Here is a 12949-nt window from a genome sequence, read left to right on the forward strand (position 1 = left end):
GGTGGTGGTGGCATGGTAGTAAAGGTGGTAGTTGTAGTGGTGGTGGCATGGCAGTAAAGGTGGTAGTTGTAGTGGTGGTGGTTGTGGTGGTGCTGATGATGGCTGCTGTAGCAGTTGTGGTTGAGGTGGTAGTTGTGGCGGCCATGGTGGCAGCAGGAACAGTGAGTTGATGGTGACAACGGTAGCAAAGGTGCCACTTACTTTCGAGAGTAACATATTGTTTACTGAAATATCCACCAAGACAAAATACAACAACTGGGCCGAAACAATTCATTCCATTTAAGATTCCTAAAAGATAAAATTACATATATTTGAAATTATACACTTGGCAAGAACAATGGATGTATATATATATATATACATACACACACACACATATATATATATATATATATATATATATATATATATATATATATATATATATATATATATATATCTACTTGTATATATATATGTGTATGAGTGTGTGTGTGTGTGCATGTGTATGAATGTATTTGGGTGTATTCATGTGTGTGTGTGTGTGTGTGTGTGTGTGTGAAGGGAGATGTTAGTGACCTAATAATTCCAAATAAGACTTCAGCAAAATGTCAAAAGGAAACTGTAATCTTGGTAGGTCACTGAAGTTTAAGCTAGATCAGTCAGGTTGCTCTGGTAATATGTGACAGTTTCAGAAATCCATCTGAATTGTTAATACGCCATTATGTTCATGAAGATTAGTAGAACAATGCCAGACAATACAAAATTAGAAATTAATGTTATCTAGATGTTCAATCTATTTTTATTGAACACATTGAGGTATGTACCATCAAAAAGTATATTATGAGTCACGATACAAAAAGAAAAGAGATATTTTAAGTGTTTAAGCTATAGTTTACTATAGCAGAATAAAAAAGTTGTTCTGTTTCTCAATCTGGAAAGTTCTTCATTATTACAAGAGATAAGCATTAGTGAAGATGGTGAATTGAGGATTTTTCCATGCAAAAAATGTTTATAAGGATACGAGGCATGTGTAGCAGTCTTCATGAACGAAGATAGGTTCAGAAAAGAAATGTAAGTATAATAATTCTTATTTGATCAAATTGTGAGTTCATCATCGTCATCATCGTCGTCATCATCGTCATCATCGTCATCGTCATAATCATCATCATCATCTATATTTAACAATTGTTCTCCATGCTGGCATGGGTTGGATGGTTTTATAGGGGCTGGCAAGCCAGAGAGCTGCAACAAGTATCAGTTATCTGTTTTGGCATATTTTCTATGGCTGAATGCCCTTCCTAATACCAACCAATCCTATATTTGTTTCAGTCACTTGACTGCAACCATGCTGGAGCACTGCCTTGAAGGGATTTTAGTCAAATGAATTGACCCCAATATTATTTCTTTTTTTAATTCTATCAGACTCTTTATGCCGAAATGCTAAGTTATGGGGATGTAAGCACACCAACACTGGCTGTCAAGCGGTAATGTGGTGGTGGTGGTGGTGGAGGGACAGAGAGACACAAAGACACACACACACACACACACACACACACACACACACACACACACATGATAGGCTTCTTTCAATTTCAGTCTACCAAATCCACTCATAAAGCCTTGGTCGGCCTGAGGCCTATAGTAGACAACACTTGCCCAAGATGCCATGTTGTGGGACTGAACCCAGAACCATGTGATTGGGAAGCAAGCTTCTTACCACACAGCCATACCTGTGCCTTGTCACATAACTGGCACCCGTGCCGGTGGCACATAAAATGTGAACACATCACTATCCTACAAAGAGTACCAGATTTCCCTCAACTGCACAAAGCAGCAGAAGTCTCCTGGCCCAGACAACATCCCAGTGGAACTTCTAAAACATGGCGGACTACTATTAAACACCAGTCTATTCACATTGATTCTCTGAATGTGGAAGAATTGCCATGTTCTTTAAGACCTCAAAGATGCTGTTATCATCACCATCTTCAAAAAAGGAGATAGAAAGATCTGTGGGAACTAAAGTGACTGAACTCCTTTTGAGTGTTTGGGCCTTGTGGCGGCAATGACTGAGACCTTTGGTATTATGTCATGCTTGAGAAGAAGACCCATCAAGTCAAGTAAAATCACAGTTGTGGCAGATACCAGTGTCACGCAAATGGCACCCGTGCCGGTGGCATGTAAGAGCACTCACTACACTCTCGGAGTGGTTGGCCACAAGAAGGGCATCCAGCCATAGAAACCATGCCAAATCAGACTGGAGTCTGGTGCAGCCTTCCAGCTTACCAGCCCTGGTCAAACCATCCAACCCATGCCAGCATGGACAACGGATGTTAAATGATGATGATGATGATGATATGTCATCATCATCATTTAACATCCATTCTCCATACTGGCATAGGTTGGACTGTTTGACCGGATCTAGTAAATCGGAGGGCTGTACCAGGCACCGGTCATCTGTTTTGTCATGGTTTCTAAGGCTGGATACCCTTCATAATGCCAACCACTTTGGTTTGCAGAGAAAGAAACATGTGTGCAGAACAGTTAGCATGTAAATGAACACGGACACACGAATGAAGACGCATACACCATCACACAAGCGTGTGCACATGGGAAAACACATGCCCAAAACACATACACCAGTGGCATGAAGTTATGGTGTGAAAGTGGCTGAAACAAATAAAGAGTATATATAAGTATGTATGTGTGTGTGTATTTGTGTGTGAGTGTATCTGTGTATCTGTGTGTGTGTGCGTGTGTGTGCCTGCATGTACATTCATACAAACACATTCTTGATTGTGGGCATATATGTAAGTGCATATGTGATAAAAAAAGAAAGAAAAAGCATAGTAATTTTTAATTCTGTAGTCCCACCTGATTGGCATGGAAAAAGCACCGTTCGAGCATGATTGTTGCCAGTGCCACCTGACTGGCTCTTGTGCTGGTGGAATGTAAAAAGCACCATTCAAGTATGGCCAATGCCAGTACTCCCTGACTGGCACGTAAAAAGCACTCTCAGAGTAGTTGGCATTAGGAAGAACATCCAGCTGTAGAAACCTTGCCAGATCAGATTGGAACCTGGTGCAGCCTCCTGGCTTGCTAGCCCTCAGTCAAACCATCCAATCCATTCCAGTATGGAAAGCAGATGTTAAACGACGATATTAGTTTGTTTCATTTTTTTTTTCAAAAGTTATTATTTTCCAGCTAGCTATTTAGTTATTTATAATTCTTCTTTTAATGCTCCAGCCAATAATCTGTGGCCATGCTTGGTCACCACCAAAACATTCTTCAAGTAGGCCAATATTCACTGTGTCTTACATTGAGTCTTACAGACACCCATGTCCTTCATCAATGAATGAACTGAGTAACCTCCAATCCAAGTTTTTTGCTGATTATGTTTGTCTTTTGACTATTTTGTTTTGTTTTCATTACCATAAACTTTAGAACTACCATATTTGATAGTATATAAGATGCACTTTTTTCCCTCAAAAAAGTCTTTAAAAATCAGCCCCAGACCTATATGCGTGATTGCTTTGAATATCACTTGCTTTCAGGTGGCGAACTGGCAGAAATGTTAGCATGTGGGACGAAATGCTTAACATTATTTCCTCTGTCTTTATGTTCTGAGTTCAAATTCCACCAAAGTCAACTTTGCCTTTCGTCCTTTCGAGGTTGATAAATTAAGTACCAATTGCGTACTGGGGTTGATCTTATTGACTGACCCTCACCTTCCCAAAAATTTTGGGCCTTGTGCCTAAGGTAGAAAAGAATATTACATGCTTTAATCCACTAAAAACATTTTTTCCCTGAATATGCATGGTTGAAACTGGGATTTATCTAATATGCCCATGCATCTTTTATGCCATTAAATACAATATTTGTTTCTTTATTGCCCACAGGGGGTTAAACATAGAGAGGATAAACAAAGAGATTAAGTCGATTACATCGACCCTAGCGTGTAACTAGTACTTATTTAATTGACCCCGCAAAAGGATGAAAGGCAAGGTCGACCTCAGTGGAATTTGAACTCAGAACATAACGGCAGATGAAATACCGTTAAGCATTTTGCCTGGCATGCTAACGTTTCTGGCAGCTTGCCGCCTTAAAATACAATATTTAACTATTTGACAAAATATCTCATGCTTACCTACGTAGCCGCCAGTGTGGGCTTCGTCTACATTCTCATCAATGTATGCAATGGCAAGTGGAAATCTTGCAGCTTTTCCAACACCAATCAACAGCATTCCAATTAAAATAAAGTAGTAACCAATTCTACTGGAACCAGTGAATGATTCTTCTTCCATCAAATTGCACTCAATACTCGTATTTAAGGCTGGATCCTGTGTTGATTTGAAATCAGTCCACATTGTTCTATTGGCTAAACAACAGTTAAGTAATGTTTAATTATGTGTGTGTGTATGTGTGTGTGTATGTGTGTGTGTATGTGTGTGTGTATGTGTGTGTGTGTGTGTATATATATATATATATATATATATATATATATATATATATATATATATATATATATATATGTATATTTATATATGTACATATATATATATATATATAAAATGTTCGATATAACATTGTATTTGTTTGGCAAATTCATACAAAGTACGTATATCAAGAAATGAAATCAAAAAGAAAATGAAACCAAAATATATTAGTTTAGGACAGAGGTGGGAAACCATTTTATGTTGAAAGGCTCCCACAAAGTTAAATGCAGTCTGACAAGGAATCATTTAAAAATAAATACTTTATATTGCTAAACTACAGCTTTTCTGCCTCCTCAACGCCTTTTCTCATCTTTCATTCTCTGACCAATACTCCCCACCTCTCTTTCCTTCAATAACTCTTGCAAGATCTCTCTCTCTCTCTCTCTCTCTCTCTCTCTCTCTCTCTCTCTCTCTTCCTGTCTTCTTTCTTTCTTCTACATAGTTGTATGTTGAATGACTGACCCCTTAAACAGTTGCAAGCTGAATCATAAGTTTGGCTCTAAGGGCTGACCTGAGCTAAAAAAAAAACAAAAAAAAAAAGACAAAAAAAAAAAACAATGACTCTCTCAAGTTTTGGGACAAGGCCAGTAATTTCAGGGGGAGAGGACAAGTCAATTACATCACTCCCAGTACTTTATTTTATTGACCATAAAAGGATGAAAGGCAAAGTTGACCTTGGCAGTACTTGAACTCAGAATGTAAAGGGCCATAAGAGTCACTGCAAAACATTGTTCAATATGCTAACAGATCTGCCAGCTTGCTACCTTAACAACAATAACAATAATCTCCTTTCTACAACAGGTGCAAGGCCTGAAACTTTGTGGGAGGGGCCTAGTCAAGTATACCAACTCTCAACTGATACTTATTTTGTCAGCCTCTCTCTGGCTATCTGTTTAAAGCTGTATATGGCTATGGTGTGGCTACACTTGGAATTTGCATCACCAGTCTGGAACCCCTATTTTGCTCAGGACATTGACCTCCTGGAAACTGTTCAGAGGTGTACAACCAAGCAAATATCTTCCATCAGGCATCTACCATATTCTGAGTGCCTTGCTTCCCTGGGCAAAGATACATTTAAGCTCCAACATCTGGCAACTGACTTGGTAAACACCTACAAAATTATTAACCATTGTGTCAACAACCACCTGGAACGCCTTTTTGAGCTCCATGTGTCTAACTCACGTGGGCATGCCTACAAAGTCAGACAACAGCACAGCTCCCATGACTTTCGGAAAATTTTTTCCACACTCAGAGTTGCTGAAGCATGGAACAAACTACCTGCATCAGTTGATAGTTGCTGAGACATTGCATCCTTTAAAACCTCCATATTTCTTGAAATTCACCAACACTACACCTGATATTACCCCCACTCCATACACATCCATATATGTATACCATGACTCATACGCTGTTCACTTTCCTGACTTTTGCACATAATTCTATGTACTGTTCATGCACCTTTGATGAGTTGTAGTGCACCTGAGCAGCACCATACACAATAATTTCATTATTATTATTATTATTATTATTATTATTATTATTATTATTATTATTATTATTATTATTATTATCATTATTATTATTATTATTATTATTATCATTATTATTATTATTATTATTATTATTATTATCATTATTATTATTATTATTATTATTATTATTATTATTATTATTATTATTATTATTATTATTATTATTATTATTATTATTATTATTATTACCCACCCTGAAAGGAAGAGAAGGCAAAGTTGACCCCAATGGCATTTGAATGCAGAACTAGGAAGAAATGCTGCAAAGCATTGTCCAGTGTACTAATGATTTGGACAGTCAACCACCTTAAACAACAACAACAAAAATAACAATAATAGTAATGCAAGGAAAGAACAAAGTTGAAAAATCATTTAAAATATAATCAAGTAAATTAATTCAAACCTACAACACTATCTTGGTCAATGTCAACACGATGTGATAATTTTTATCAAAAAGCAAGATATATTTACTTAATTTATCTTCAGTTTAGGATTATGAATCACTATGTATCTTTACTTTTTTTTTATCGTTTTTTTTTCTTTTATCTTTTATTTGTTTCAGTCATTAGATTGCGGCCATGCTGGGGCACTGCCCTGAAGAATCTTTTAGTCAAATGAATTGACCCTAATGCTTATAAATATATATATTTTCTAAAGCCTGGTTCTTATTCTATCAGTCTGTTTTGCAGAATTGCTAAGCAACAGTGACATAAACATACCGACATTGAGTGTCAAATGGTGATGGGGAACACACACACAAACACACACACACACACACAAAGGGCTTCTTTAGTTTCCATCTACCAAATCCACTCACAGGGCTTTGGTCGGCCCAATGTTGTAGTAAAAAACACTTGCCCAAGGTGCCACTCAGTGGGACTGAACCCAGAACCATGTGGCTGGAAAGCAAACTTCTTACAACATAACCACACGTGCATTAGTAATTTAGTAAAATAAAGCAAAACTGATACTTGCCTCCATGTTGCTTTGGTTAGTATTCCATTTTGGATGTGGTGTGATAAAGTAGGGCAGAGCACAGATAAGAATAGCAAGACCAACTGTAACATTGGTAATAGCTAACACTCTTGGTCTATGACAGTTCTTAAGTAAATAACCAAAAACTAGCACAGAAGATATAAATCCAACATCATTTATACTTATGAGAATTCCTGAGGATTTGCTTTGCAAATTAAACTGTTTTTCAATAGCTGTAATCTGTGATCCCAAATAATGGTCTAAAGAATGCACAAATATATTTGCAAGGCTGACATAAATGACAAAGACCTGAAAACAAAAATAAGATAAAACTGATATCACTTAATAGAATTGACAAATTAGCTACTTAAAAGCACTACAGAGTTTGACAACCTCGTAGTGTCCTGAATGGAAGGTGGATGACTAGTAATAATAATCATTTCTGCTAAAGGCACAAGGCTTGAAATTTGGTGGGAAGGGACTAGTCGATTACGTTGACCCAAGTGTGTAACTGGTACTTAATTTATTGACCCCGAAAGAATGAAAGGCAAAGTCGACCTCTGCAGAATTTGAACTCAGAATGTAGTGGCAGACGAAATATGATGACTAGTAATAACAATAGAATTGCTTGCTGGCAGAATGGTTAGTATGCCGGGCGAAATGCTTAGCGGTATTTTGTCTGCCATTACGTTCTGAGTTCAAATTCCACCGAGGTCGACTTTGCCTTTCATCCTTTCAGGGTCGATAAATAAAGTACCAGTTATGCACTGGGGTCGATGTAATTAACTTAATCCCTTTGTCTATCCTTGTTTGTCCCCTCTATGTTTAGACCCTTGTGGGCAATAAAGAAATAAGAATTGCTCGCTTTGAGTGTAATAAGTATAACTAAAAGAAAATAGATAATTAAAAAAAATAAATATCAGGTTGTTAGGTAAGTTCATTCATTTCTTTTCCCCATTTAGAGAATATTTTTTCATGGTGTCTTATGGCTTTTTGTAGTTCTATTCATCCTCTCCATCATTTTTGAAATTTGAATAAATTTTATCTATTTTCAAATATATGACAATGGATTACCGAATAGAGTAAAAAGCAAACAAATCTATCAAACAATCCACCCAATAAATAGACACATCAAAAATGACATTGAAAAAGGCTGTTAATGTGTCAACTGACTGAACCTGATGTTATTAAACACCCCTGCGTTTGTATGCAGACAGATACTTTATATATATATATTTGTAAGGAGAAAGAACTATGTTCCTGATCTTCTCTTAGAATTTCATCCGTGTCTTACATAAGCAAGTAATTTGCTCTGTTATCTCTGGTGACAAACATTTGAGGAATAAAAGTAATTTATTGCCATTTTTATCTTTCTCTGCAACTGCATCATCATTATCTTTACACTCCATTTGAGGCGATACATATGGCTTCCAATCACTCTCTGCATGCGGCCCTGTCAATGGCTTGTTTTGCAACTGTATACACAGCATGAAAGTATTTCCATCATTCTTAAGTTTCTTAACTCACCAGATTAATTTTAATAATACATTCTGAAACATTAGCCTTTTATTTGTCTGTCTAATCTAACAGCTTGCTATTTGGGTCTGACTCACTTTTTGATTATCGCGTTTTTTCTACTTCCACAACTAAGTATACAGTATTACATTATATTTATAAACGTGTGTGTGTGTGGGGGTGTGTGTGGGTGTGTGTGTGTGTGTGTGTTTACATGTCATTGGCTTATGTCAGACAAATGAGAAAAGAGTGTTAAAGGATATGTTTCTTTTATTGAAACTGAAACTCAGAGTTTTTCTCATGACTTGAGTTTCATGCCACTGTGATCTTCAGGCAAGAACTCAGAGTTTCTGTTTGAAAAAGAACTATATCATTCATATATATATATATATATATATATATATATATAGTAAATCCAAAATAGAAAATCAAACACAAAAAACAACAATGCGAGGATGTGGTACATGTAAAGTATTAGCAGACGCTCAGGGAAGGAAAGAAAGATGGTTTAACACTTCTTTGGAAGCAGAAGAAAGTCCAATAGAAGGGAAGACGGAAGAAGAAAATCACCAACGATTCACATGTGGTTACATATATATATATATATATTGTCAGTAAATCATATATATGTGTGTGTGTGTGTACTTATATAGCGCTTTATGAATATGAAACCACGGGTAACCCTTTGAACCTGTCATAACTAATATTCTCTAAATATATATACGTGTGTGTGTGTGTGTGTGTGTGTGTGTGTGTGTGTGTATTGTGTTAAGAAGCCACTATTGTTTAGCTTTCAGGTTTAAGAAGAAAGGTGTTTAAAACATTTGCATTTCTTCTCAGACTTGTTAGCATGATGAAGCTGACTGAGGTTCAGTTTAAACGTTTTTGAGAAAATGTGAGTAGCAAAGAAATTTTAGAAGGTTGCAGTTAAGTTATAGTTAGAAAGGATTGGATGGGACATTAGAACAGGGATTAGTTTTGTAAAATACAGTAAAGAGGATGAGGGAAAGAAAGGTGAGTGCATTGATTGCTACACAGTTCTGATATTTTAAAGGAGTAGCTGGGGCTGTTGTAATAGTGGTAGATGGGACACAGAAAGGATACAGTATAAAGGGAGATCAGTGGTTATAACATACTGACATAAGAAAATTCTAATCAGTGAAGTTTCTCTCATTTTGGATTTAGTCTAAAATAAATATGATCTTGATTACAATCTTGGTTAATATAAAAGATTTTTGAGGAATTTGTTGGTCTTTCTCATCTTTTCATATAAATCTTATAAAAAATGAAAGAAAAAGACATTTCTTTCTTAATCCTGTTTAAAGCTATAGATCCATCCAGTGAGCTAAAACAATAAAATATTAATAAAAATTGATTGATGAACAATTAGTATTTTAAAGGTTTCATCAGATGTATGACCTGGTCACTGGTACACTTCCATGACAGGTAAGGAGTAAAGGAGTAAAGACCCCCTTCAGTCATGAATGACCATGGGATTACACCCAGAAAGTTCTCCTCCGAGGCACAAGTCCAGGCAAGGTTGTTTATGGAAGACCAGCAGTCGCCCATACATACCAGCCTCTCCTCTCTATGACACCAATATTGTCCAAGGGAAGGGCAAAGGCCGATACAGCTTGACACCAGTGATGTCACAACTCATTTCTACAGATGAGTGAACTGGAGCAGCATGAAATAAAGTATCTTCCTTAAGAACATAACACGCAGCCCTGTCCAAGAATCAAACTCACAACCTCACGATCGTAAGCTCAGTGCTCTAACCACTGAGCCATGTGCCTTCACTTGTCATGTAATAAGTATTTTAATAAACTAAGGTAGTTTAATTACTTGCAAAAAAGATTTGAATATCAGAAAATTTAACAACTTTATTTTTACCTTTATGCTAATCAATCTTTGTGAGAATAACGACCAACATTTATTGTGAAAATAGGAAATATTTTGTCTTGATCTGTGTATCTCAATATCATTGCTGTTGTAAGAAGGTTTTGCTTCAGTCGTTCTGTTCATCTTGGTTCTAGAAAGAGAAACAGAAAATTTATTATCTATTATTTTGTTACATGTTTCAAAAATGGAATGGAACAAAACAGTACAATTGTCAGAAGAATGTCTATGAACTTAATTATTTGCTAAAAGGTATAGTTAATAAAAAAGATTAATAGCTAAAATAGATGAGCTCCTGGGCTGCCAACTGATATATTACACTGATTTATTATTTAAATGCAAGAACACAAATTTAGAACAAAGGAGGTAAAATATGTGCAATGTTAATGCATTTCTCAAAACATTTTTAGCAATATTAGCTGATCGACCAGACTATCAGATATCCTTATACATCACTTTTCACAACAGACTTCCATTCTTTTTTTGGTTATGGCCTTCTCTTTCATTTGCACCTGAATTTCTTTTAACAAATCATCTTCTCATCATCCTAGAGAGCTTCTAAGTGGTCTTTTCCAGTCTCTTAGATATGACTCAGCTACTGCAAGGGACTACCTTCTGTTTATGAGTTTTCTTTAGTATGTCCGGTCCAGTAGAATCTGCAATTTTAGTATTGTGCTGTCACATTGTTCACTTGTTTCTCTTCTCAAATTATCTCATTTCAGATATGTTCCTGAAATGACATTCCCAGCACAAATCTTTCCATGGCCTTCTGTGTCATAGCCAGTCACTGTTCTTCATTCTTTATAGTAGTCCACATTTTATTTGCATATAAATGCTGAAGTAGGACTGTGGTATTAATGAGACTGAAGCTTAAAAAAATCAACAGCCTCGATAACAGCCAAGAATGGTAATTTCACATGTCATTGCTGTTGTAAAATGTTAGCCATCATATCTTTCCTGTCATTTGCCTATTAAATTAGATCTTAAACTATTAAGCTACGATCAGAAACATCTCACATGAGCAGATAATATTTGGACAGAATTTGAAGTGTACACTAAATTTAACAACAAATCTTAAAATTTACTAATGAAGAATACTCTTTATGTTCTATCACTTTGCAGCCAAATATTTTTCAAATTACAATCCACTATCTTTATAGAGAATAACACAGTGAACATTGTTGTGTAAAGCATACCTTGTTTGAAAATGTATCAGATTCTCATAAGTGCTACAGGTAATATGTATCCTAATACAACCATTTGCATTGTTAGTGAATAAACTGATAAACCCATGAAGCCTACTTGATGAGGAAAAACAAAACCTCTCAATGGATGGACAAAGTCAGAGGAGTCAACAGCCATCAGATATTGTGTATTTATATACGTTTAAGAAACATAAGATGTGTGGATTTTCAGTGGAAATTCATGAAGGAAACCCAACTATTAATTGTCAAAGGTAATAGCATCTTGAGACATGTAAATCACCCTGGTCATTCCACTGCTTCCTTGATATACACCCAACCAATTTGGTCCTCTTGCCACTAGTCTAGGACGTCAGATGGGAGAATGAAGCTGGTTATTCAGTGTAGTTTATTCCTCAACTATAATCCTAGTTCAGTGCAAGTCAGCACTTAAACTTCTCTAAACCACAGACAGAAAGCAGACCTTTCTTTGCAACGGTTGGGGTATCACATGTATCTGAGATAATGAAATACTGCTATTTCTATGGTTTCTTCACACAGAAGATGTAGTATAGGCAGGGGCAGTCATGAATCTCCAGTGACCTGTAAGACTGCATTCTCCATTGTTGTAATGAAGTATTTGGCTGTTGTTGAAAACAAAGGATGAACAACATAGTTAAAAATATGACAAAATGTTCATGGTTGGAACACCTTTGATCATAGGTTTACTTGATAAGAAGTGTGTGTATGCATGTATGTATATGTATATATGTATGTGTGTACGTTTGTATGTATGTATTCTGCATATTCATGTGTTTGTGTGTGTGTGTGTATTTCTGTCTCCTTGTGTGTGCATGTCTGAGTGTGTGTGTGTGTGTGTGTGTGTGTGTGTCAATGTGTGTGTGTGTGTGTGTATGCAAAAGCACATATTTGAGTTTAGCTGCATGCAAAAATAATTTGCTATATAGATCAAGTAAACTTAATATAGATCACAAAAAGTAACAAGGTCGATCCAAGGTTTCTAACTTGGGATTATTCACACCTGTCTGCTATGTCTTATTCACACCTGTCTGCCAGGTCTTATTCATACCTGTCTGTTAAAGACAAGTAATATTTTGTTGACATTTCTCACAGCATAATTGATAATACAATGCTGCATTGTCATGAAATTGCTATTAACTGTTTTGTTACCATATTTCTGTAAAAAAATGTGCAGCCTTTGTTTCAATTAATTTTGAAAATAATGAAAATTTTAGTTAAATAATTTTGTCATTATTAACCTGGTGGCAGGCTGGCAGAGGCATTAGCATCCTGGACAAAATGCTTGGCAGCAGTTCTTCCACTTTTATGTTCTGGGTTCAAATACCATTGAGGT

General features: G+C 36.1%; 2 protein-coding genes across 5 annotated transcripts in view; one reads left to right on the plus strand and one right to left on the minus strand.

Annotated features, from left to right (window-relative positions):
• LOC106875194 (mitochondrial nicotinamide adenine dinucleotide transporter SLC25A51) overlaps positions 1 to 12949 on the plus strand; it is a 71673-nt gene that overhangs the window by 45776 nt on the left and 12948 nt on the right. Inside the window, exon 1 of one of the 4 annotated variants that reach the window (XM_014923235.3) lies at positions 635 to 1053. The exons of the other annotated variants lie outside the window; for them this stretch is intronic. The gene's annotated coding sequence lies outside the window, so the exon portion shown is untranslated. Of the gene's footprint in view, positions 1 to 634; positions 1054 to 12949 lie in introns of those variants that run through there. 4 annotated transcript variants of the gene reach the window in all.
• Positions 1 to 12949, minus strand: part of LOC106875186 (solute carrier organic anion transporter family member 74D) — a 48463-nt gene that overhangs the window by 34421 nt on the left and 1093 nt on the right. Inside the window, exons 2-5 of the mRNA XM_089350393.1 lie at positions 10388 to 10526; positions 6980 to 7288; positions 4127 to 4319; positions 202 to 288 (exon numbers count right to left, since the gene is read on the minus strand). Of these exons, the coding sequence (XP_089206519.1) occupies positions 202 to 288; positions 4127 to 4319; positions 6980 to 7288; positions 10388 to 10519 (721 nt within the window). The 5' untranslated portion in view covers positions 10520 to 10526. The remainder of the gene's footprint in view (positions 1 to 201; positions 289 to 4126; positions 4320 to 6979; positions 7289 to 10387; positions 10527 to 12949) is intronic.

The sequence above is a fragment of the Octopus bimaculoides genome, chromosome 4 (genome assembly GCF_046866305.1).
Source record: "Octopus bimaculoides isolate indiv1 chromosome 4, ASM4686630v1, whole genome shotgun sequence".
Taxonomy (NCBI): Eukaryota; Metazoa; Mollusca; class Cephalopoda; order Octopoda; family Octopodidae; genus Octopus; species Octopus bimaculoides.